The sequence below is a fragment of the Pseudophryne corroboree genome, chromosome 3 (assembly GCF_028390025.1).
Source record: "Pseudophryne corroboree isolate aPseCor3 chromosome 3, aPseCor3.hap2, whole genome shotgun sequence".
Classification (NCBI taxonomy): domain Eukaryota; kingdom Metazoa; phylum Chordata; class Amphibia; order Anura; family Myobatrachidae; genus Pseudophryne; species Pseudophryne corroboree.
Genome location: NC_086446.1, coordinates 1423390 through 1450036, shown reverse-complemented (window position 1 = coordinate 1450036; position 26647 = coordinate 1423390). Strand labels below are relative to the sequence as shown.

Sequence of the window (26647 nt, the reverse complement as noted above, 5' to 3'; positions counted from 1 at the left end):
GCACTTCCTGAGATAGTGCTACTCCCACTAACAACTGTTCCTTGGATCGTGCCTTTATTAGGAGATCGTCCAAGTATGGGATAATTAAAACTCCCTTTTTTCGAAGGAGTATCATCATTTCCGCCATAACCTTGGTAAATACCCTCGGTGCCGTGGAGAGTCCAAACGGCAGCGTCTGGAATTGGTAATGGCAATCCTGTACCACAAATCTGAGGTACTCCTGGTGAGGATGGTAAATGGGGACATGCAGGTAAGCATCCTTGATGTCCAGGGATACCATGTAATCCCCCTCGTCCAGGCTTGCAATAACCGCCCTGAGCGATTCCATCTTGAACTTGAATTTTTTTATGTATGTGTTCAAGGATTTCAAATTTAAAATGGGTCTCACCGAACCGTCCGGTTTCGGCACCACAAATAGTGTGGAATAGTAACCCCGGCCTTGTTGAAGTAGGGGTACCCTGATTATCACCTGCTGGGAATACAGCTTGTGAATCGCTGCTAGCACCGCCTCCCTGTCTGAGGGAGCAATCGGCAAGGCAGATTTTAGGAACCGGTGGGGTGGAGCCGCCTCGAATTCCAGCTTGTATCCCTGAGATACTATTTGAAGGATCCAGGGATCCACCTGTGAGCGAGCCCACTGATCGCTGAAATTCATGAGGCGGGCCCCCACCGTACCTGGCTCCGCCTGTGGAGCCCCACCGTCATGCGGCGGACTTGGAAGAGGAAGCGGGGGAGGACTTTTGTTCCTGGGAACCTGCTGTTTGCTGCAGCCTTTTTCCCCTACCTCTGCCTCTAGACAGAAAAGACCCTCCTTTTCCCCGCTTGTTTTTCTGGGTCCGAAAGGACTAAACCTGATAAAATGGCGCCTTCTTAGGCTGTGAGGGGACATGGGGTAAAAATGCTGACTTCCCAGACGTTGCTGTGGAAACTAGGTCGGAGAGACCATCCCCAAATAATTCCTCCCCATTATAAGGCAAAACTTCCATGTGCCTTTTGGAATCTGCATCTCCAGTCCACTGGCGAGTCCATAAGCATCTCCTAGCAGAGATGGATAATGCACTTACTTTAGATGCCAGCCGGCAGATTTCCCTCTGTGCATCTCTCATGTATAAGACTGAGTCTTTGATATGGACTGTAGATTGCAGAGAAGAGCCAGGGAGCTTCCTTCCAGCGGAGCTGTGAGGGAAAAATGGCGCCAGTGTGCTGAGGAGATAGGCTCCGCCCCTTTTTCGCGGCCTATTCTCCCGCTTTTTATGGAATTCTGGCAGGGGTATTTACCTCATATATAGCCCCTGGGGCTATATATTGAGGTATTTTAGCCAGCCAAGGTGCTTTTATTGCTGCCTCAGGGCGCCCCCTCCCAGCGCCCTGCACCCTCAGTGACCGGAGTGTGAAGTGTGTGAGAGGAGCAATGGCGCACAGCTGCAGTGCTGTGCGCTACCTTGGTGAAGACAGAGTCTTCATGCCGCCGATTTTCCGGACCATCTTCTTGCTTCTGGCTCTGTAAGGGGGACGGCGGCGCGGCTCCGGGACCGAACATCAAGGCTGGGCCTGCGGTCGATCCCTCTGGAGCTAATGGTGTCCAGTAGCCTAAGAAGCCCAATCCAGCTGCAAGCAGGCGAGTTCGCTTCTTCTCCCCTTAGTCCCTCGCTGCAGTGAGCCTGTTGCCAGCAGGTCTCACTGAAAATAAAAAAATCTAAGACTATTACTTTCTAAGAGCTCAGGAGAACCCCTAGTGTGCATCCAACCTCGGCCGGGCACGAAATCTAACTGAGGCTTGGAGGAGGGTCATAGTGGGAGGAGCCAGTGCACACCAGGTAGTCTAAGATCTTTCTAGAGTGCCCAGCCTCCTTCGGAGCCCGCTATTCCCCATGGTCCTTACGGAGTTCCCAGCATCCACTAGGACGTCAGAGAAATAGGGTTGCCATATTCAGTGATAAATGTGAGCTGAGGAAGGTTTCCTTGCTCTGAGCACAGTTTGAATTACATGTTGTGAGAATCCTCTTGACTTCAGGATAGAGGTTTCAAGAGCCACGCCATCAAAGACAGTCGATCCAGATGTCTGTGATAACAAGGACCCTGCATCAGTAGATCTGGACGTTGAGGGAGCAGAGATGGAGCATCCATCGACATTCTCTGCAGATCCGTATACCAATGCCTTCTGGGCCAAGCCAGAGCTATTTATATCATGGCACCCTTTCCGTGCTTTATCTTTCTCACCACATTGGGTAATAGAATGGTTGGAGGGAACACATTGGCCAGATGAAAGTTCCATTTCACCGACAAGGCGTCCACAAAGATCGCTCTAGGATCCTTTGTTCTTGACCCTTATGCAAGCACTTTGTTGTTCAGACGGGACGCCATGAGATCCATCTCTAGCAACCCCCACTTGTCTACTAGAGTCTGGAAGACCTCCGGGTGTAGAGCCCATTCGCTTGCTTGAATAGTGTGTCGACTGAGAAAGTCCGCTTCCCAGTTTAGGACTCCCGGGACGAACACTGCAGACAAGGCTGGATGATGAAGTTCTGCCCACTTTAGTATGTGACTTACATCCTTCATTGCTTTTAGGATGCGACTTCCTCCCTGATTGTTGAGGTACGCTACTGCCGTTGCGTTATCCGAGCGGATCTGGACTAGTTTTCCTCAAAGAATGTCCTTTGCCTGAATCAGTGCCATGTATATGGCCCGAAGTTCCAACACATTTATCGGCGGGCAACTTTTTTCTTTGGTCCATCGCCCCTGGAAACACAACCTTCCGGACACTGCTCCCCAGCCGGGTAGACTGGCATCTGTTGTCAGAATTTCTCAATCTGATATCCAAAAGGGTCTCCCCTTGTCCAGATGGGACGTCTGTAGCTACCAGGCTAATGACCTTCTTACTTTTATCGAAAGTACCATAGTCTGTGTTTTTATCGTCTGATGTAATCCATTCCATTTGGCCAGAATCAGACGCTGCAGAGGCCTTGAGTGGAATTGTACATACTCCACCATGTCGAATGTTGATACCATCAAACCCATCACTCGCATTGCTGCATGAATGGATACTGTTTGACAGTGTAGCAAGTCTTGAATCCTTGACTGAACCTTGGATATCTTGTTCAGAGGTAAAAATACTCTCTGCAGACCTGAATCCAGTACAGCCCCCAAGTGAGTCATCCATTGTGACGGAACAAGAGGCAATTTTGCCCAATTTATGAGCTTCCCATGTCTTTGCAGACACGTTATTGTCTGTTGCAGATGACATAGGAGCAATTCCAGTGACTGTGCCAGGATTAAAAGATTGTCGAGGTATAGAAAAATTCTTATCCCCTGCTGGCGGAGATATGCTGCCATAACCACCATAATCTTGGTAAATACTCTGGAGGCTGTGGCTAACCCAAAGGGTCAGAGCCTGGAACTGAAAATGCTGTTGGAGGATAGCGAACCTGAGATAACACTGATGGGACAGTGCTATAGGAACATGTAGGTAAGCATCCTGTATATCCAGGGATACCATATAATCTCCTGGCTCCATGGCCAAGACTATGAAACGTAATGTCTCCATGTGAAACCGAGGTACCCAAATGTATTTGTTTAGCATTTTGAGATTGAGAACGGGCCGAAATGACCAATTTGGCTTCTGAACCAAAAACAGGTTGGAGTAAAAACCCTGTCCTCTTTGTGCAGGGGGTACTGGAATGACTACTCCTGACTGAAGTAATTTCTGAACTGCTTCTTGCAGGGCTCTGGCCTTCGTCTCTACCCGAGATGGGCTGGTACAAAAAAACCTTCGAGGAGGGTACTTCTTGAAGGGGAAAGCATAGCCTGGAGATACCCAGGCATCTGTTGTAGACTGCTGCCAGATCTGTGCAAACTGAAGAAGTCGGCGCCCTACCCAGGAGGAGGCCCACACCATCAGGCTGATGGCTTGTCTTCTGATTTGGAAGCCGGCCCTCTGCTCAATGCTTTTATTACTTACCAAACCTGTATTGAGGCTGCTTGCAATCCCTTTTTCCCCTAGCTTTTCCTTGAGACCGAAAGCGCCGAAAAGCCGGAACTTTAGGTTTGAAGTTGTAATACAGTTTTGCAAGACAAACATGGTATGAGTGTTGGTGTTGCTGTGAATGTACCTTCCTCACCTTTGTCGCTCTTAGACATGATAAATAATAAGCACTTTCACAGTTTACTACACAATTTGTGACTATAATCACTTTAAAGTTTCTAAAGTGACATTCAATCTGATCCTACCCATGCACCAGCATTGAGGATCAGAAGAACAAACTGACAGAATTATAGTAAAGTCAGCAATCACACTAGCAGTCAGTCACATGTTATACATTAGTATAATAAGCAATATGAGCACAACATCAACTACAATTACATTTTAAGTACGTAAGAGAACATATTACTGATCCTGTTTGAATGGATCTAACGTATTCAGACGCAAAGCGAAAGAAACAACAGTAAATGTATACAGACTCATATGCAATAGGCACTTATCTAACTATTCGTACTCAAAAGGTAGATAGAGATTTAGTGCTGTATAGCCCGTACTCAATAGAGTGGGATACAGGAAGACACACCTCACTTCCAGGACTGATCAATACGTTAGTGAACGCTGAGTGGATCCAGACACTGCTAGTGTACACTGCCGCTCCCTGAACCTATAGTGAACACAGACGCTCAGTGAACACTGGCGCACCCGTCACACAGCCGCCTATGTTGCAACCGGGTCCCTCGTGCCCAGCATCTGGGACGGAAGCCAGGAAACAGTTCATGCTGGGAGACTCGGAGGAAACTGGTCATGAACCGGGGGGAGGGGCGACCAGGAGAGCATCCAACTCCCCCTGCTGACATAAACCCTGGGGATCGGGGCCTCATGCTATTCCAGGAGCCTATGATCCCTAAGGCCTAGCGCTGGAGCATCCAGGGTGGCAGCCGCGTTAGCTACTGTTTGGTAGTCTCCTCCCAAAACAGTGCGGCTGTATCTGTATTACATCTAGCTAGGCGGAACCGATGCCTTACCTTCTCTCCATGCTCCGGCTACAGCCGGGTAACGTCTGATGGACCTGCTAGTATATCCGACACACACGCCCGCTGAAACAGCACTGTACTCGTGGGTAAGCGTTGTCGCGACCCGGCGGACAGTTGTTGGAGCGACTCTTTCTAAGGTACGTATAAGATGCTTTTCAGAAAGATCCCTCAGAAAAAATAAGATTTTACTCACCGGTAAATCTATTTCTCGTAGTCCGTAGTGGATGCTGGGGACTCCGTAAGGACCATGGGGAATAGACGGGCTCCGCAGGAGATAGGGCACTCTAGAAAAGAATTAGGTCTACTGGTGTGCACTGGCTCCTCCCTCTATGTCCCTCCTCCAGACCTCAGTTAAGGAAACTGTGCCCGGACGAGCTAACATTACGAGGAAAGGATTTTGGAATCCAGGGTAAGACTCATACCAGCCACACCAATCACACCGTATAACTTGTGATAACCTAACCCAGTTAACAGCATGAACAATACAAAACATCAGACAACCTGATGTAACATAAAATAACCCTTTGTTAAGCAATAACTATATACAGTATTGCAGAAGAAGTCCGCACTTGGGATGGGCGCCCAGCATCCACTACGGACTACGAGAAATAGATTTACCGGTGAGTAAAATCTTATTTTCTCTAATGTCCTAAGTGGATGCTGGGGACTCCATAAGGACCATGGGGATTATACCAAAGCACCCAAACGGGCGGGAGAGTGCGGATGACTCTGAAGCACCAAATGAGCAAACTCAAGGTCCTCCTCAGCTAGGGTATCAAACCTGCAGAACTTTGCAAATGTGTTTGATCCCGACCAAGTAGCTGCTCGGCAAAGTTGCAATGCCGAGACCCCTCGGGCAGCCGCCCAAGAAGAGCCCACCTTCCTTGTGAAATGGGCCTTTACTGATTTCGGACGCGGCAATCCAGCCGCAGAATGAGCCTGCTGAATCGTGTTACAGATCCAGCGGGCAATAGTCAGCTTTGAAGCTGGAGCACCCAACTTATTGGATGCATAAAAGGATAAACAGCGACTCTGTTTTCCTCACCTCGGCCGTCCTGGCCACATAAATCTTCAAAGCCCGCACTACATCCAGTAACTCGGAATCCTAAAAGTCCCCTGTAGCTACAGGCACCACAATAGGTTGGTTCATATGAAATGATGACACCACCTTGGGCAGAAATTGTGGACGGGTCCGCAATTCTGCCCTGTCCATATGAAAAACCAGATAGGGGCTTTTATGTGACAAAGCCGCCAATTCCGACACCCGCCTGGTTGAAGCCAGAGCTAGCAGCATAACCACCTTCCACGTGAGATACTTTAACTCCACTGTTTTTAATGGTTCAAACCAATGTGATTTCAGTAAATTCAACACCACGTTAAGATCCCAAGAAGCCACTGGAGGCACAAACGGGGGCTGTATATGCAGCACTCCTTTCACAAAGGTCTGAACTTCAGGAAGAGTTGCCAGTTCTTTTTGAAAGAAAATGGATAGAGACGAAATCTGGACCTTAATAGATCCCAATTTTAGGCCCAAAGACACTCCCAATTGTAGGAAGTGAAGGAAACGGCCCAGCTGGAATTCCTCTGTAGGGGCATTCCTGGCCTCGCACCAAGCAACATATTTTCGCCATATACGGTGATAATGTTTAGCCGTCACGTCCTTCCTAGCCTTTATTAGCGTAGGAATAACCTCATCCGGAATGCCTTTTTCTGCTAGGATCCGGCGTTCAACCGCCATGCCGTCAAACGCAGCATCGGTAAGTCTTGGAACAGACAGGGCCCCTGCTGCAACAGATCCTGTCTTAGAGGCAGAGGCCATGGGTCCTCTGTGAGCATTTCTTGCAGATCCGGATACCAAACCCTTCTTGGCCAGTCCGGAACAATGAGAATTGTTCTCACTCCTCTTCTTCTTATGATTCTCAGTACCTTGGGTATGAGAGGAAGAGGGGGAAACACACGGTGTCACTAGTGCGTCCACAGCTATCGTCAGAGGGTCTCTTGACCTGGCACAATACAGTTGTAGCTTTTTGTTTAGACGGGACGCCATCATGTCCACTTGTGGTAGTTCCCACCGGTCTGTGACCTGTGTGAAGACTTCTGGATGAAGTTCCCATTCTCCCGGGTGGAGGTCGTGCCTGCTGAGGAAGTCTGCTTCCCAGTTGTCCACTCCCGGGATAAACACTGCTGACAGTGCTCTTACATGAATCTCCGCCCAACAAAGAATCCTGGTGGCTTCTTTCATTGCCACCCTGCTCCTTGTGCCGCCTTGACGGTTTACATGAGCCACTGCGGTGATGTTGTCTGATTGAATCAGCACCGATTTGTCTTGAAGCAGGTTTACTGCCTGACTTAGGGCGTTGTATATGGCCCTTATTTCCAGAACGTTTATGTGCAGACAAGTCTCCTGACTTGACCACAGGCCTTGGAAATTTCTTCCCTGTGTGACTGCTCCCCACCCTCGGAGGCTCGCATCCGTGGTCACCAGGACCCAGTCCTGAATGCCGAATCTTCGGCCCTCGAGAAGGTGAGCACTCTGCAGCCACCACAGCAGAGACACCCTTGCCCTGGGGGATAGGGTGATCAGCCGGTGCATCTGTAGATGTGATCCGGACCACTTGTCTAACAGATCCCACTGAAAGGTCCTCGCATGGAACCTTCCGAAGGGAATGACCTCGTATGATGCCACCATTTTTCCTAGGACTCACGTGCACTGATGCACCGACACCTGTCTTGGTTTCAATAAGTCTCTGACTAAGGTCATGAACTCCTGAGCCTTCTCCGTCGGGAGATACACCCTCTTCTGGGCTGTGTCCAGAATCATACCCAGGAAGGGCAGACGAATCGTAGGGATCAACTGTGGCTTTGGGATATTCAGAACCCAGCCGTGCTGAGGAAGAAGCCCCGCCCACTTTTTGGCGGCTTTCTGTCCCGGGTTTTTTATGTGAAAAAAATGGCGAGGGCTCATGCAGACATACAGTGCCTACCTGTATGTCTGCTTACTTTTGCCAAAGGTACCTTATTGCTGCCCAGGGCGCCCCCACCTGCGCCCTGCACCCTACAGTGACCGGAGTGTGTGGTGTGCTGTGGGAGCAATGGCGCACACCTGCAGTGCTGTGCGCTACCTTGTTTGAAGACTGAAGTATTCTGCCGCCGATTTCTGCTCTACGCCGTGCTTCTTGCTTCTGGCTCTGCGAGGGGGACGGCGGCGCGGCTCCGGGATCGGACCGCCTATGGTTAGTACCTGTGTTCGATCCCTCTGGAGCTAATGGTGTCCAGTAGCCTAAGAAGCGTGTCAAAGTCAGAAAAATATCACGCTGCACATTGCCATATATGCACCTCATGCGCTTGCCCGCTGCACATGCACTTTCTCTGGCGTGCGTGCACATACTCGCAGTTGCGTGACGGCGCCCCTACGGGCGTGCGCTTGAACGCATGGTATGTGCAATTACGGTAGAGTTTGTGTGCGTCTAGCGAGCGACTCAATCGCTGCTTAATAAATCCATATAACAGATTTAATAAGTCAATATTCCCCTAAATAATGTCAGCAAAGTATGGTAAGTCTAAGATGGCTCTTTGACCTTAGAGATTTCCCAAACAATAGCTTTCATGTTGGGAGGGCTTCACATGTTCTTATGCATAGTTAAGCACAGGAATAGTAATTGAAGATTTATTGTATTCCGAATAAATTACACCTAAGACCAGTCAGTTTCTTTCCCGCAGACGGAGCACAATAGCCTTTAATTACACTAAGCTTTGAGATTCAATGAAGAGGGCTAACACCTGTGTTTACGAATGGGGCTGGGTTTGTCTCCAGAAGAATGATTGCTGAGATGTCATTGTCTCAACTGAAAGTGGACAGTGAGAGAGTATTCGCCAAACAATAGCTTCCCACAAGACAGGAATTTGAAACAAGTGTCATAACCAAGATCACATGGCCAGCTCAGCTCACTGATGCAGCTAGCCCACATGCTGTGAAAGACACACCCACAGGTTGCATGTATACCTGAGAACTTGATATCAGAGCTGACTCTCCCAAAACCACAGATGGCAGATGTACTGTAGCTGCACACAGCTACCTAGCACCCAGAAGCATGGCTTGCTCGTCACCAGGACTGATGTCCTTACGAAGGCTAAGTATTTTATACACATGGCTTAATGGCATAGAATAGTTTAAATATGTGTTTGTGGTAAAGTAGTTGTGAAATGATTGGCATATAATAGTTAGTTTGGAGATACAAATGGCTTAAGGTTAATGATGCTTGTGCAGTTGTGTGATTGTTGGGTGTTTGTGATGATACTCTATGAAATCTGTAATGAATTGGAACAGTAGACAATCTGTAGCATAGCATCTCTGATATACATTTATGGATGGTGATTTATAACAGATTATAGTAGTTTTACATGACGCATCTTGCTGAAGGTTAGAAGTCAAAACATACTTCCTTTTGTTACTGTAGTCATGTGCTTGTAGCAATAGCAGGCTGATACTTGTGGGTACCTGGTATGGAGATACTGTGTTGGCTTGAAATTGTGAAAGGTGATTTAGATGGTTTGGAATTGTAAAATCAGCACATATGCATTATATTGAAGCTTAGACATTTTGGAATATAGTGGAGTCTTATGTCTTCTGCTATGTGATTATGGTGTAGCAAAGAATGCCATGTGTTTGGACTTGCAAATCTAAAATGGCTGCTGGCATTCCCTTTTGAACCATATGTTACAGACTTTGGAATCATGGGAGTTTTTCCCAAAATGGAGTCTAGCTTCTGTCCCATGCGGTATTGTAGGGACCATTGTGTTGTTGCTGGGTGTTGTGTATATAGGGACAGCCTGCCTGGGTGAGCTCACTATTCTCTCCACAAAGATTCTCAGCATGGACTAACTGCGCAGCGATTGTTTCCCCTCGTGTGTAAGTTCTCTGCAGACATTTTACCTCCTAAATTTGTTGTAAGCCATTTCTCTCTCTCCTTCCCCTTAAATGTAATAGTGCCACTATTGTATTTTAACGTGTAGTAATCCTGTTAGGTATTTTATGTTAGTTTGGTAGTGTAAAACTTGTATTGTGTATTCTTTTGCAATTGAACGTTCATTCTCTCCCTTAAAGGTGTTAGAACCTTAGACCGGTATTTGCATGTTTATTATATTGCTAAGGGTTCTCTGAGCATCACAGCCACTCATACAGCTTTTAAGCTAACAAGGTTACACTGCGTTGCATTTACACTTTATCACTGCACAAAGGTTTACAGTATAAGTTCATTACTTATGGTATAGTTAATAGGTTTAAATCTGTAAGTGTCTGCGACGCCTGTGTTCATACCCTGTGCACAGCGTCTGCTACGCTAAGGGCATACCCTTACGGTACCTCGTGCGCCAATAGCGTACTGTGTCTCTTAACCTTTTAGAGTGTTTAATGTAGTATATATATTAGGCTATGTCAAGCGCAACCTATCCCGCAGTTGGTAAGGTTTGCTTCTCTCCCCTCAGTAGCAGAGAGTCTGTTGCCAGCAGAAACTCTCTGAAAATAAAAAACCTAACAAAATACTTTTCTTTCTCAGCAAGCTCTGGAGAGCTCACTAAGGTTCACCCTTCTCGTTCGGGCACAGATTCTAACTCAGGTCTGGAGGACGGACATAGAGGGAGGAGCCAGTGCACACCAGAAGACCTAATTCTTTTTTAGAGTGCCCTATCTCCTGCGGAGCCCGTCTATTCCCCATGGTCCTTACGGAGTCCCCAGGACGTTAGAGAAATAGTAAGACTATAAAAATAAAATAAGAAAGCTTAGGGCAGATAAGAATCAGCAGCCCTCTGACCATGGTCTGGCTCCTGACGCACCAAACAAAAAACTGATTTGCCTGAACCAGGAGGCGGGGATATATGGACTGGCCCGTTGCATGCTGGGAGGCCGGAAAGCTTTGATCGATTGGTGCCAATCCACTGTCGCTTCATCATATCCCATTGTTATCCTGTGGGTAACCTGTGGACCCTGCCGGAGAAACACACAGCTTCTCTACACATCATATAGTGACAGTCACTTTCGTATGTTGGATGAGACCCTAAATCCCACCTACCTGATCCTCCTGTGGGGTCCTGTGATTCTCCTCTGTACAATCCTGGGAATACAGAGGACGGGGACATCTCTCTGGGGTATCTCTGTTACTGGGTCCATCTGTAGGAGACACACAGTGGCTGAGTACAGTGTATATATGTGATTATCAGATGATGTGTGTATATAGGGGGCCCCCATACCTGCTCTCCCCTGTACAATACATGACAGTCTCCTCTTACCCATTGATGTGAGGGGCCGGTGATTCTCCATCATCATGTCCTTGTACAGACCCCTGTGTTCCTCTATATACTCCTCCTCCTGCATGGAGACATAGACAGTGACATCCTGACACCTTATAGACACTGGACACACATACAGTTATACAGTCATCACTCAGACACGTCCCCTGGTGTAACTGTATAATGGCCCATTCCCAGCCGTCACCTCTCCAGTCATCACCCGGACACATCCCCCGGTGTTACTGTATAATGTCCCATTCCCAGCAGTCACCTCTCCAGTCATCACCCAGACACACCCCCTGATGTTACTGTATAATGCCCCATTCCCAGCAGTCACCTCTCCAGTCATCACCCAGACACATCCCCTGGTGTTACTGTATAATGCCCCATTCCCAGCAGTCACCTCTCCAGTCATCACCCAGACACGTCCCCTTGTGTTACTGTATAATGTCCCATTCCCAGCAGTCACCTCTCCAGTCATCACCCAGACACATCCCCTGGTGTTACTGTGTAATGTCCCATTCCCAGCAGTCACCTCTCTAGTCATAACCCCCAACACATACCCTGGTGTTACTGTATAATGTCCCATTCCCAATAGTCACCTCTCCAATCAGCAGCTGAATGATCTCGTTGGTGAGTTCCAGAATCTTCTGAGCATCTTGCCTCTCATGTATCAGTGAGTGAGGTGGAGGCACCGTGACAGGGATCTGGGCCCTACTCAGTCCTCCTGATACACGGGCACGGCTGCTGGGTGCCTCACACTCACCGGATGTCTTCTTCACTACTGTGTAACCCTGTGTATTGGGGGAGACATATATCACAGTATGCACTCCAAGATCCCCTCACCTTACCAGTCATGTTACTGTATTATAACTATAGATATAAGTGACATCACTGTGACACTACCAGATCCCCTCACCTCCCCAGTCATGTCCCTGTATTATTACTATAGATATAAGTGATGTCACTGTGACACTCCTAGATCCCCTCACCTCCCCAGTCATGTCCCTATACTATTACTATAGATATAAGTGATGTCAATGTGACGCTCCCAGATCCCCTCACCTCCCCAGTCATGTCCCTGTACTATTACTATAGATATAAGTGATGTCAATGTGATGCTCCCAGATCTACTCACCTCCCCAGTCAGCAGGTAGATGATCTCCAGGGTGATATTTATTATCCTCTCAGCCTTGTGACTCCTGTCTTTATCCATACTCAGGGGATCAGTGAGAATACAGACCGTGCAACATGTAATACAGACTCTGGTTCTTTAAGGCTGGAGTGTCTTGGAATAAATGTCATACATATAATACACATCAAAGAGAACAGATTAGTCATATATGCAACACTGAATGAGCAGTAAGAGTTCTCTTTGCCCAAAGCCATAGAGCCCTGGTCAGTGTTTTCCAAATGACCCAACCATATAAGACTCAGAATCTGTCACAAATGCCACAGGCTGCTCCCCCTGTATAGTAATAACAGGACACCACAGGCCGCTCCCCCGGTATAATAATAATAACAGGAAACCATAGGCTGCTCTTTCTGTATAACAATAAAAGGACATCAAAGGCTGCTCTCCCTGTATAAGAATAAGAGGACACCACAGGTTGCTTCCTCTGTATAATAATAATAGGACATCACAGGCCACTCTCACCCTGTATAATAATTAACAGGACACCACAGGCTACTCCTCATGTATAATAATAATAATAATAATAATAATAATAATAATAACAGGACACCACAGGCCGCTCTTCCTATATAATAACAAAAGAACACCACAGGCTGCTCTTCCTGTATGATAATAAGAGGACACCACAGACTGCTTCCCCTGTATAATAATACTAATAACACCACCAAAACAGGACACCACAGGCCCTTCCCATATATAACAAAAATAACAGGACACCACAGGCCGCTCCCTCTGTATAATAATAAGAAACCACTGGAAACACCCGCTGTATAATACTAATAGAAGGACACCACAGGCTGCTCCCCCTGTATAATAATAACAGGAAACCACTGGAAACTTCCGCTGTATAATAAAAATAACAACAATAACAACAACAGGACACCACAGGCTGCTCCACCTGTATAATAATAATAATAATATTAATAACAGGACGCCACAGGCTGCTCCTCCTGTATAATAATAATAATAATAATAATAATAGGACATCACAGGCCGCTCCTCCTGTATTATAATAACAACAACAACAACAACAACAACAGGACACCACAGGCTGCTCCACCTGTATAATAATAACAACAACAACAACAACAACAACAGGACACCACAGGCTGCTCCACCTGTATAATAATAACAACAACAACAATAGGACACCACAGGCTGCTCCACCTGTATAATAAAAATAACAGGACACCACAGGCCGCTCCCCCTATATAATAGTAATAATAATACAAGTAATAATAACAGTACACCACAGGCTCCTCCTCCTGAGTAATAATAATAAAAATAATAACAGAACACCACAGGCTGCTCCTCCTGTATTATAATAATAATAATAATAATACAGCACAGGCTAATAATAACAACAACAACAACAACAACAACAACAACAACAACAGGACACCACAGGCTGCTCCCCCTGTATAATAATAATAGGACACCACAGGCTGCTCCTCCTGTATAATAATAACAACAACAACAACAACAACAAGACACCACAGGCTGCTCTTCCTGTATAATAAAATAATAATAATAATAATAATAATAATAGGATTTTGGTACTTACCGATAAATCCTTTTCTCCTAGTCCGTAGAGGATGCTGGGGACTCCAAAAGGACCATGGGGTATAGACGGGATCCGCAGGAGCTTGGGCACACTAAAAAGACTTAATCTGGATGTGAACTGGCTCCTCCCTCTATGCCCCTCCTCCAGACCCCAGTTATAGGAACTGTGCCCAGGAGAGACGGATATTTCAAGGAAACATTTTTGTTTAAACTAAGGGCTACAAAACTACCAGCCCACACCACAAACATACCGTACAACCGGAGTAACTTTAAACCAGATAACAGTATGCATGAACACCAGCAACAAGCTGCAACAAACAATACACAACCCATGTATAAACCAATTTAACCAGCAAGAAAAAACACTGCAAGTAATAGTCCGCACCGGGACGGGCGCCCAGCATCCTCTACGGACTAGGATAAAAGGATTTATCGGTAAGTACCAAAATCCGATTTCCTCTTACGTCCTAGAGGATGCTGGGGACTCCAAAAGGACCATGGGGATTATACCAAAGCTCCAGAAAGGGTGGGAGAGTGCGGACGATTCTGCAGCACCGACTGAGCAAACTCCAGGTCCTCATCGGCCAGGGTATCAAACTTATAGAACTTAGCAAATGTGTTAGACCCCGACCAAGTAGCCGCTCGGCAAAGTTGTAACGCTGAAACGCCTCGGGCAGCCGCCCAAGATGAGCCCACCTTCCTGGTAGAATGGGCTTTTACTGACTTCGGCACCAGTAGTCCGACCGAAGATCGTACTACAAATCCAGCGTGCAATAGTCTGTTTTGAAGCGGGATGACCAATCTTGTTGGCAGCATACAAGACAAACAACGCCTCAGTCTTCCTAGCAACAGCTGTCCTAGAAACGTAGATCTTCGACGCTCTTACAACATCCAGAGATTTTGGAATCGCCACCGCTTCCGTAGCCACTGGAACCACAATAGGTTGGTTAATGTGAAATGAAGAAACCACTTTCAGTATAAATTGTTGACGAGTCCTCAATTCCGCCCTATCCGAATGAAAAATTAAGTACGGGCTCTTATGAGATAAAGCCGCCAACTCTGACACACGTCTGACAGATGCCAGTGCCAATAGCATAACCACCTTCCAAGTGAGAAACTTCAACTCAACCTTACGCAAAGGTTCAAACCAGGAAGACATGAGAAACCGTAAGACCACATCAAGGTCCCATGGAGCTACAGGAGGTACAAACGGAGGATTGATATGCATTACTCCTTTCACAAAGGTCTGAACCTCTGGGAGGGCAGCTAATTCTTTTTGAAAGAAAATAAACAAAGCCGAAATCTGCACTTTGATGGAACCCAATTTCAGGCCTGCATCTACGCCCACCTGTAAAAAGTGGAGAAAGCGACCCAAGTGAAAATCTTCCGCAGGAGCCATTTTAGACTCACACCAGGAAACATACTTCCTCCAAATACTGTGTGGCCGTAACCTCCTTTCTAGCATTAATGAGAGTTGGAATGACTTCCCTGGGAATACCCTTACGAGTTAAGATCTGGCGCTCAACCTCCATGCTGTCAAACGCAGCGGCGGTAAGTCTGGAAACACGCATGGACCCTGCAACAACAGATCCTCTCTTAGAGGAAGCGGCCAAGGATCTTCCACCAGTAAATCCTGAAGATCCGGGTACCAGGCCCTTCTTGGCCAGTCTGGGACGACGATAATCGCCTGAACCATTGCACGGTGAATGATCCCCAGTACCTTTGGAATGAGAGGAAGTGGAGGGAACACATACACCGACTGGAACACCCACGGAGACACCAGGGCGTCCACTGCACTGGCTTGGGGGTCCCTTGACCTGGAACAATACCTCGGGAGCTTCTTGTTGAGAAGAGACACCATCATGTCCATCAACGGAATTCCCCAGCGTTTTGTCACCTCTGCAAATACCTATTGGTGAAGAGCCCACTCTCCCGGATGGAGATCGTGTCTGCTGAGGAAATCTGCTTCCCAGTTGTCCACCCCCGGTAAGAAGACCGCTGACAGTGCGGTCACGTGTTGTTCCACCCATCGAAGGATTTTTGTGGCCTCCGCCAATGCCGCTCTGCTCCTTGTTCCGCCTTGACGGTTTATATATGCCACCGCTGTGATGTTGTCTGACTGTACCAGGACAGGACGACCCTGAAGAAGACTTCTTGCTTGTAGCAGGCCATTGTAAATGGCCCTTAACTCGAGAATATTTATGTGGAGACAGGCTTCCTGGAGTGACCATTTTCCCTGGAAGTTTCTTCCTTGGGTGACTGCGCCCCAGCCTCGGAGACTTGCATCTGTTGTCAGAAGTACCCAATCCTGGATACCGAATCGACGTCCCCCTAGGAGGTGATGACCTTGTAGCCACCACAGGAGAGAAATTCTGGCTCTGGGAGATAAACTTATCTTCCGGTGAATGTGCAGGTGAGACCCGGACCATTTGCTCAGCAAGTCCCACTGAAACACCCGGGCGTGAAACCTGCCAAATGGTATGGCTTCGTACGTCGCAACCATCTTCCCCAGAACCCGAGTACAATGATGGATCGACACACTCGTCGGCCTCAGAAGTTCCCTGACCATCGTCTGCAGTTCCAGAGCCTTTTCTTCTGGAAGAAATACCTTCTGTAAATCCGTGTCCAGAATCATGCCCAGAAAAGGAAGCCGAGTGGTCGGAAACAACTGGGATTTTGGCAAATTGAGCACCCAACCATGCTGTCGCAGAACCGACAGTGACAACTCTACACTTCTCAGCAACCGTTCCTTGGACCTCGCCTTTATCAGGAGATCGTCCAAGTATGGGATAATTGAAACCCCTTGTTTGCGAAGAAGAACCATCATTTCCGCCATGACTTTGGTGAAAATTTTCGGAGCCGTGGAAAGCCCAAACGGCAACGTCTGAAATTGGTAATGAGAGTCCTGTATCGCAAACCTGAGAAAAGCCTGATGAGGAGGATATAAAGCCTGATGAGGAGGATATATCGGCACATGTAAGTAGGCATCCTTTATGTCGACTGATGCCATAAAATCCCCCCCCTCCAGGCTGGCAATCACCGCTCGAAGGGATTCCATCTTGAACTTGAACACTTTCAAGTATGGATTGAGGGATTTTAGATTTAGAATTGGTCTAACCGAACCGTCGGTTTTGCAACCACAAAGAGGCTCGAGTAGAACCCCTCCCCCCGCTAGGACGAGGGAACGGGAATAATGACCCTCTGTAGACACAATTTTTTAATCGCTGCTAGCACCACCTCCCTGTTCGGAAGAACTACTGGTAATGCCGAAATGAAGAAACGGTGAGGGGGCATCTCCCGAAAGTCCAGTTTGTATCCTTGAGACACGATCTCTAACACCCAAGGATCCAGGTCTGATTGAATCCAGGTCTGACTGAATATCTGAAGACGGCCCCCCACCGGTCCGGACTCTCCCAGGGAAGCCCCAGCATCATGCGGTGGACTTGGTAGCAGCAGGGGAGGACTTTTGGTCCTGTGCGCCTGAGCCTGCAGGAGGTTTCCTTCCCCTTCCTCTACCCTTTGAAGCGAGGAAGGACAAACATTTTCCACGCCTGTATTTATTGTGACTAAAGGACTGCATTTGCTGATGTGGTGCCCTTTTCTGTTGTGTGGGAACATAAGGAAGAAAAGAGGACTCTCGCGGTCGAGACCAGGTCCGCCAAGCCGTCCCCAAACAAGACAGTACCTTTGAAGGGTAGTGCTTCCATAGACCTCTTGGAGTCGGCATCAGCGTTCCATTGATGGATCCACAGGGCCCTCCTGGCAGATATCGACATGGCATTGGTTCTTGAACCCAAGAGACAGATATCCCTCGCCGCGTCCTTTAGGTAATCTGCAGCGTCCTTAATATAACCAAAAGTTAGAAGGACATTATCTTTATCAAGGGTATCCATATCACTAGCTAAATTATCAGCCCATTTAGCAATAGCACTACTTACCCATACCGACGCCACAGCAGGTCTGAGCAAAGCCCCCAAATTAGCGAAAATGGACTTCAGACACGTCTCCAACTTGCGATCCCCCGGATCTTTGAAAGCTGCCGTGTCAGGAGATGGAAGTGCCACCTTAGACAAACGGGATAGAGCTTTATCAACAGTTGGAGATGTCTCCCATTTTCCCCTGTCATCAGAGGGGAAAGGATATGCCATATAAATCCTCTTGGGAATCTGCCATTTCTTATCTGGCGACTCCCAAGCCTTTTCACAAAGAGTATTCATTTCATGAGAGGGGGGAAACTTCACCTCAGGTTTTTTTCCCTTGAACAAGCAAATCCTTGTTTCCTGTACCACAGGTTCATCAGAAATGTGTAAGACATCTTTGATAGCCACAATCATGTACTGAATACTCTTAACTAACCGTGGATGTAAAACTGCCTCAGTGAAATCGACCTCGGAATCAGAGTCCGTGTCGGTATCAGTATCTACCACTTGAGTAAATGGCCTCTTATGGGACCCGGATGTGGTCTGTACCTGAGACAAAGCCTCTTCCATGGACTTTTTCCACACCTGCGTCTGTGACTCAGACTTATCTAACCTCTTTGGTAAGGAAGCTACATTGGAATTTATCGTATTGAGCAGTGCTAGCAAATCAGGTGTCGGCTCCGTCGACAGTCCCAATTCTAGCCCTGCATCCACACCCCCAACAACCTCCTCTGGTGAATAACATTCAGCCTCAGACATGCCGACACGTAGTACCGACACACCCCAACACACAGAACGTCCCAGCTAGGTGACAGGCCCACAATGAAGCCCAGAGAGAGGACACAGAGGGAGTATGCCAGCTCACACCCCAGCGCCCATATATCGACACAAACTATATATGTACCCAGCGCTGCCTTTGTTAAATTCAAGCACCACACTGCGGCCCCCCTTTGGAAATGCCCCCCGTTACTTTGTAGAGAAGCGTGGAGGTCCCGGCAATGTATCCCTCAGCCGCGTGTAGGGAGAAAATGGAGCCCGTGAGCTGCGGGACGAAGCTCCGCCCCTTCCCGGCGGGCTTCGGCCCGCCAATTTACAAAATTGAAAGAAAATGCCGGCGGGGGTCTGTAAAGGGTGCCGAGGCACCTACAATCTCTTTATTCCGCCCTCAACTCCTGTAGCCAGCAGGTCTCCCTGAAAATAAAAAACCTAACAAAAGTATTTTTCTAGAGAAACTCAGGAGAGCTCCCCTAGTGTGTGTCCAGTCACTCCTGGGCACAAAGTCTAACTGAGGTCTGGAGGAGGGGCATAGAGGGAGGAGCCAGTTCACACCCTTTCAAAGTCTTAATAGTGTACCCATGTTTTTTCTTGCTGGTTAAATTGGTTTATACACGGGTTGTGTATTGTTTGTTGCAGCTTGTTGCTGGTGTTTATGCATACTGTTATCTGGTTTAAAGTTACTCCGTTTGTACAGTATGTTTGTGGTGTGGGCTGGTAGTTTTGTAGCCCTTAGTTTAAACAAACATGTTTCCTTGAAATGTCCGTCTCTCCTGGGCACAGTTCCTATAACTGGGGTCTGGAGGAGGGGCATAGAGGGAGGAGCCAGTTCACATCCAGATTAAGTCTTTTTAGTGTGCCCAAGCTCCTGCGGATCCCGTCTATACCCCATGGTCCTTTTGGAGTCCCCAGCATCCTCTAGGACGTAAGAGAAAATAATATTTATAAAAATAATAATAATAATAGGACACCACAGGCTGCTCCTCCTGTATAATACTACTACTACTACTACTACTAATAATAATAATAATAATAATAAAAAAAATAACAACAACAACAGGACATTACAGGCTGATCTCCCTGTATAATAATAATATTAATAGGACACAACAGGCTGCTCCTCCTGTACAATAATAATAATAATAATAATAATAAAAAAAGGCCACAACAGGCTGCTCCTCCTATATAACAACAACAACATCAACAACAGGACACCACAGGCAGCTCCTCCTGTATAATAATAATAATAAGAACAGGACACCATAGGCTGCTCCCTCTGTATAATAATAAAAACAATAACAACAACAACAGGACACCACAGGCTGCTCTTCCTTTATAATAATAATAATAATAATAATAATAATAATAGGACAGCACAGGCTACTCCCCCTGTATAATAATAATAATAACAACAACAACAACAACAGGGCACCACAGGCTGCTCCTCCTGTATAATAATAATAAAAGGACACCAATGGCTGCTCCTCTTGAATAATAATAACAACAGGACACCACAGGCTGCTCCTCCTGTATAATAAAAAAAATAACAGGACACCATAGGCTGATCTCCCAGTATAATAATAATAATAATAATAATAATAGGACACTACAGGCTACTCCCCCGGTATAATAATAATAATAATAATAATAATAATAAAAGGACACCACAGGTTTCTCCCTCTGTATAATAATAATAATAATAATAATAAAAATAATAACAGGACACCATAGGCTGCTCCCCCTGTATAATAATAATAATAATAATAATAGGACACTACAGGCTGCTCCCCCTGTATAATAATAACAACAACAACAACAACAACAACAAGACACCACAGGCTGCTCCCCTGTATAATGATAATAATAACAGGACACCACAGGCTGCTCCCCCTGCTTAATAATAATAACAACAACAACAGGACACCACAGGCTGCTCCACCGGTATAATAAAAATAACAGGACACCACAGGCTGCTCCCTCTGCATAATAGTAATAATAATACAAGTAACAACAGTACACCACAGGCTGCTCCTCCTGAATAATACTAATAATACTACTACAGCACAGGCTAATAATAACAACAACAACAGCACCACCACAGGCTGCTCCCCCTGTATAATAATAATAATAATAGGACACCACAGGCTGCTCCTCCTGTATAATTTAAAAAAATAACAGGACACCATAGGCTGCTCACCCAGTATAATAATAATAACAACAGGACACCACAGGCTGCTCCCCCTGTATAATAATAATAATAATAATAATAATAATAATAACAACAACAACAACAACAACAACAGGACACTACAGGCTGCTCCTCCTGTATAATAATAAAAACCGGACACCACAGGCAGCTCCCTCTGTATAATAATAACAACAACAACAACAACAACGGGGCATTACAGGCTGCTCTCCCTGTATAACAATAAAAATAATAATAGGACACAACAGGCTGCTCCTCCTGTACAATAATAATAATAATAATAATAATAATAATAACAGGACACTACAGGCTGCTCCTCCTGTATAATAATAAAAACGGGACACCACAGGCAGCTCCTCCTAAATAATAATAATAGGACACCACAGGCTGCTCCCCCTATATAATAACAACAACAACAACAACAACAACAAGACACTACAGGCTGCTTCTCCTGTATAATAAAGACAGGACACCACAGGCAGCTCCCTCTGTATAATAATTACAGGACACCACAGGCTGCTCCTCCTGTATAATAATTACAACAACAACAACAACAACAACAACAACAACGGGGCATTACAGGCTGCTCTTCATGTATAACAATAATAATAATAGGACACAACAGGCTGCTCCTCCTGTACAATAAATAATAATAATAACAGGACACTACAGGCTGCTCCTCCTGTATAATAATAAAAACAGGACACCACAGGCAGCTCCCTCTGTATAATAATAACAACAGGACACCACAGGCTGCTCCCCCTGTATAATAATAATAATAACAACAACAACAACAACAACAACAACAGGACACCACAGGCTGCTCCCCCTGTATAATAATAATAACAACAACAACAACAACAACAACAACAACAGGACACCACAGGCTGCTCCTCCTGAATAATGATAATAATAATAATAATAATAATAAGTCACCATAGGCTGCTCCCCTGTACAATAATAATAACAACAACAAACAGGACACCACAGGCTGCTCCTCCTTAATAATAATAGGACACTACAGGCAGCTCCTTCTGTATAATAATAACAACAACAACAGGACACCGCCGGCTGCTCCTTTTGTATAATAATAGGATTTTAATACCTACTGGTAAATCCTTTTCTCTTAGTCCGTAGAGGATGCAGGGGACACCATTAGAACCATGGGGTATAGACGGGATACGCAGGAGACATGGACACTTTGAAAGGGTGTGAACTGGCCCCTCCCTCTAACCCCCGCCTCCAGACTCCAGTTATAGGAACTGTGCCCAGGGAGATGTACATTTCGAGGAAAGGATTTGTTGTTAAACTAAGGTGAGATTCATACCAGCTCACACCTCAACCATGCTGCAGTACATGGCATTCAACAGAACACAGGCCAACGGCATGAACAATTGCAACAACAGGCTGACAATAACGTAACACAACATGAGTGTAACCACAACTAATAACTGCAGATACAGTACGCACTGGGCTGGGCGCCCAGCATCCTCTACGGACTAAGAGAAAAGGATTTACTGGTAGGTATTAAAATCCCATTTTCTCATATGTTCTAGAGGATGCTGGGGACACCATTAGAACCATGGGGGTTATACCAAAGCTCTAGAACGGGCGGGAGAGTGCGGACGACTTGTTGTGAGCATACAGGACAAACAGAGCCTCTGTTTTCCTAATCTGAGCCGTTCTGGCGACATAAACCTGCGAAGCTCTGATCACATCCAGAGATTTTGACTCAACGAAGGCGTCAGTAGCCACAGGCACCACAATAGGTTGGTTTATGTGGAAAGAGGAAACCACCTTCGGCAAAAATTGTTGACGTGTCCTCAATTCAGCTCTATCTTCATGGAAGATCAAATAAGGGCTCTTGTGAGACAAGGCCGCCAACTCAGACACCCGTCTTGCAGATGCCAAGGCCAACAGGATGACCACTTTCCAAGTGAGGAATTTTAACTCCACCTTCCGCAAAGGTTCAAACCAACGTGATTGAAGAAACTGCAACACCACATTAAGGTCCCATGGTGCCACAGGAGGTACAAATGGAGGTTGGATGTGCAACACTCCTTTCACGAAGGTCTGAACTTCTGGAAGGGAGGCCAATTGTTTCTGAAAGAAAATCGATTAGGCTGAAATCTGAACCTTGATTGAGCCCAATTTTAGGCCCGCAGCCACACCTGCTTGTAGAAAATGGAGAAAACACCCTAGGCGATACTCTTCCGTAGGAGCTCCCTTGGCTTCACACCAAGAGACATATTTTCTCCAAATACGGTGGTAATGTTTAGCCGTTACCCCTTTTCTGGCCTGAATAAGGGTGGGAATGACTTCATTGGGAATACCCTTACTGGCTAGGATTTTGCGTTCAACCGTCATGCCGTCAAACGCAGCCGCGGTAAGTCCTGATACACGCACGGTCCCTGTCGTAACAGGTCCTCTCGCAGAGGAATAGGCCAGGGATCTCCTATGAGTAATTCCTGAAGATCTGGATACCAAGTCCTCCTTGGCCAGTCTGGGACAATGACGATCGCCCGGATCTTTGTTCCTCTTATGATCTTTAGAACTTTCGGAATTAGAGGAAGTGGAGGGAATACATACACCGACTGAAACACCCACGGTGTCACCAGAGCATCCACTGCAATTGAACAAAGGAAACTAAAGAACAAGATTGTCTTTTTTGTTGGCGCACTTGAAAAAGAAAGATATGTAGTATAGTAATATTGATATGATGATTATTAGTTAAAACTTAACTTTTATTATTTTATCAGTTAAAATATCCTGTTTCATGAAATATAAACATGTATATATAAAATATATATCAATAAATTGATTATAATATCGTATATACACAAGAATAGAAGTGATACTTTATAGTGATACTAAATATTGATACATATACTTGAGTTACAACAAGTGATGTAATTAAGTTCCGACACACTATATATTTAATTCCTGTGCTCTAAGAATTCGTAGAGGTCTTTTTTTCTTTATTTATTTATTGGGCCGAAAGGACTGCATTTGATATTGTTTTCTTTTGTTGTGGAGGAACATAAGGTAAAAATGATGACTTACCCGCGGTAGCCGTAGATACTAAATCATCAAGGCCAACTCCAAATAAGGCCTTACCTTTATATGGTAGGGATTCCATACTTTTCTTGGAGTCAGCATCAGCATTCCATTGGTGTATCCACAAAGCACGCCTAGCTGAGACAGCCATGGCATTGGCTTTTGATCCCAAAAGACCAATATCTCTCGCAGCTTCCTTAAGGTATGCTGCAGCGTCCTTGATATAACCCAGTGTCAAGAGGATGCAATCCCTATAGGGTATCTATATCAGATGACAAGTTATCTGCCCACTTTTCGATAGCACTACTTACCCACACAGATGCAATGACAGGTCTGAGTAGCGTACCTGTGGTCGCATAAATGGACTTTAACGTAGTTTCTTGTTTACGATCCGCAGGATCCTTAAGGGAAGCCATGTCAGGTGACGGGAGAGACACCTTTTTAGTCAACCTAGACAAGGCCTTGTCCACAGTGGGGGGTGACTCCCACTTTTTCCTATCCGTCGAGGGAAACGGATAAGCTACTGTAATTCTTTTGGGAACCTGAAACTTTTTGTCAGGACCTTCCCAGACTTTTTCAAATAGCGTGTTCAGTTCATGAGAGGGAGGAAACGTCACTTCAGGTTTCCTTTCCTTATACATACAGGCCCTTTTATCAGGGACATCCGGGTCCTCAGTGATATTTAATACCTCTTTTATCGCCACAATTATGTACTGAATACTATTTGACAATTTTGGATCTAATCTGGAATCACTATAGTCAACACTGGAATCAGTGTCCGTGTTGGTATCAGTGTCTGCCACTTGGGCCAACGTACGTTTTTGTGATCCTGAGGGGATCTGAACTTGTAATAACATATCTTCCACAGATTTTTTTTCATGCCTGGGTCTGCGACTCAGACTTATCCAGCATCTTACTAATAAGAGCCACATTAGCATTCAAGGCGTTTAATACATTTACCCAATCAGGTGTCGGCGTTGCCGACAGGGTCACCCCCGAAGCCGTCTGCGTCCCTAATACAGCCTCCTCCTGGGAAGAGCCTTCAGCCTCAGACATGTTGACACTTGTGCACCAAACACCCACAGACACACCGGGCATATAGGGGACAGACCTACAGTAAAGTCTGTCAGAGAGACACAGAGGGGATTTGCCAGCTCACAACCCAGCGCTGAAAAAACGGGTCAGAAATTGCCAATACAATGCCTCAGACCTATAGCGCTTTTATCACATGATATTTCACCACTTATATGACTCCCCCCTTCCGTTTTACACCCTTGGTACTTGTCAGTGTAAGGAGGACCAGCGTCTCTGCAGCCTGAGGAGAGGAATGGCGCCGTGAGCTGTGAGGAAGAAGCTCCGCCCCCTTACTGGCGCGCTTCTGTCCCGCTTTCTAGATGTTTATACTGGCGGGGGTTAGGACAGTGCCGTGGCACTAATATCCCCTCTTGCCAGTGTGTTATATGAGGTCGTTTTTAGCTGCCCAGGGTGGGTCATACTTCTCTCCCCTAAGTCCCACGAAGCAGGGAGACTGTTGCCAGCAGATCTCCCTGAACATAAAAAACCTAGCAAAAAGTCTTTACAGAGAAACTCAGTAGAGCTCCCCTGTGTGTGACCAGTCTGCCTGGGAACAATTCTAAAACTGGAGTCTGGAGGAGGGGCATAGAGGGAGGAGCCAGTTCACACCCTTTCAAAGTCTTAAAGTGCCCATGTCTCCTGCGGATCCTGTCCATACCCCATGGTTCTAATGGTGTCCCCAGCATCCTCTAGGACGTATGAGAAAATAATAATAATAATACTACAAGGACACCACAGGCTGCTCCCCTGTATAATAACAGGACAGAACAGGCTGCTCCCCTGTATAATAACAACACCACAGGCTGCTCCTCCTGTATAGTAATAATAACAGGACACCACAGGCTGCTCCTCCTGTATAGTAATAATAACAGGACACCACAGGCTGCTCCTCCTGTATAGTAATAATAACAGGACACCACAGGCTGCTCCTCCTGTATAGTAATAATAACAGGACACCACAGGCTGCTCCCCATGTATAATAATAACAAGAAACCACAGGCTGCTCCTCCTGTATAATAATAACAGAACACAACAAGCTGCTCCACTGTATAATAACAACACTACAGGCTGCTCCTCCTGTATAGTAATAATAACAGGACACCACAGGCTGCTCCTACTGTATAGTATTAATAACAGGACACCATAGGCTGCTCCCCCTATATTATAATAATAACAGGACACCACAGGCTGCTCCAACTGTATAAGAACAATAATAACAATATAAAGGCGTAGGATTATTACCTGAAGTCTCCTCTCTTCAAGTCCCGGATGTTGCTCTACGCTTACGGGGAAAAAAAGTGGGCAGGACCGTGAAGTGATGTAACGCGATGAAGTGAGTTGGAACGCAAAAGTAGGATGGAACGCACGGACCGGAAGTGAGCGGGAACGCGGAAGTAGGGTGGAACGCACAGAGCGGAAGTGGCGTGTCCCGGGCTCCGGAGGTGTACCGCTGCAGAGGGCTCCGGCCTGGGGTTCCCAGCTGTGTGTGTGCGGGATGATTAGTGATATAGGGGGCGGTATATGAGTGCAGGACCCCCCTCCCCCGCGGTGACTGCTCTG

At 46.3% G+C, this 26647-nt stretch overlaps 1 protein-coding gene across 1 annotated transcript in view; it reads right to left on the bottom strand.

Annotated features, from left to right (window-relative positions):
- LOC135054484 (oocyte zinc finger protein XlCOF6-like) overlaps positions 1-26431 on the bottom strand; it is an 80154-nt gene extending 53723 nt beyond the window's left edge. Inside the window, exons 1-5 of the mRNA XM_063957591.1 lie at positions 26330-26431; positions 12437-12586; positions 11901-12092; positions 11299-11377; positions 11082-11179 (exon numbers count right to left, since the gene is read on the bottom strand). Of these exons, the coding sequence (XP_063813661.1) occupies positions 11082-11179; positions 11299-11377; positions 11901-12092; positions 12437-12514 (447 nt within the window). The 5' untranslated portion in view covers positions 12515-12586; positions 26330-26431. The remainder of the gene's footprint in view (positions 1-11081; positions 11180-11298; positions 11378-11900; positions 12093-12436; positions 12587-26329) is intronic.
- Between the last annotated feature and the right edge of the window lie 216 nt (positions 26432-26647).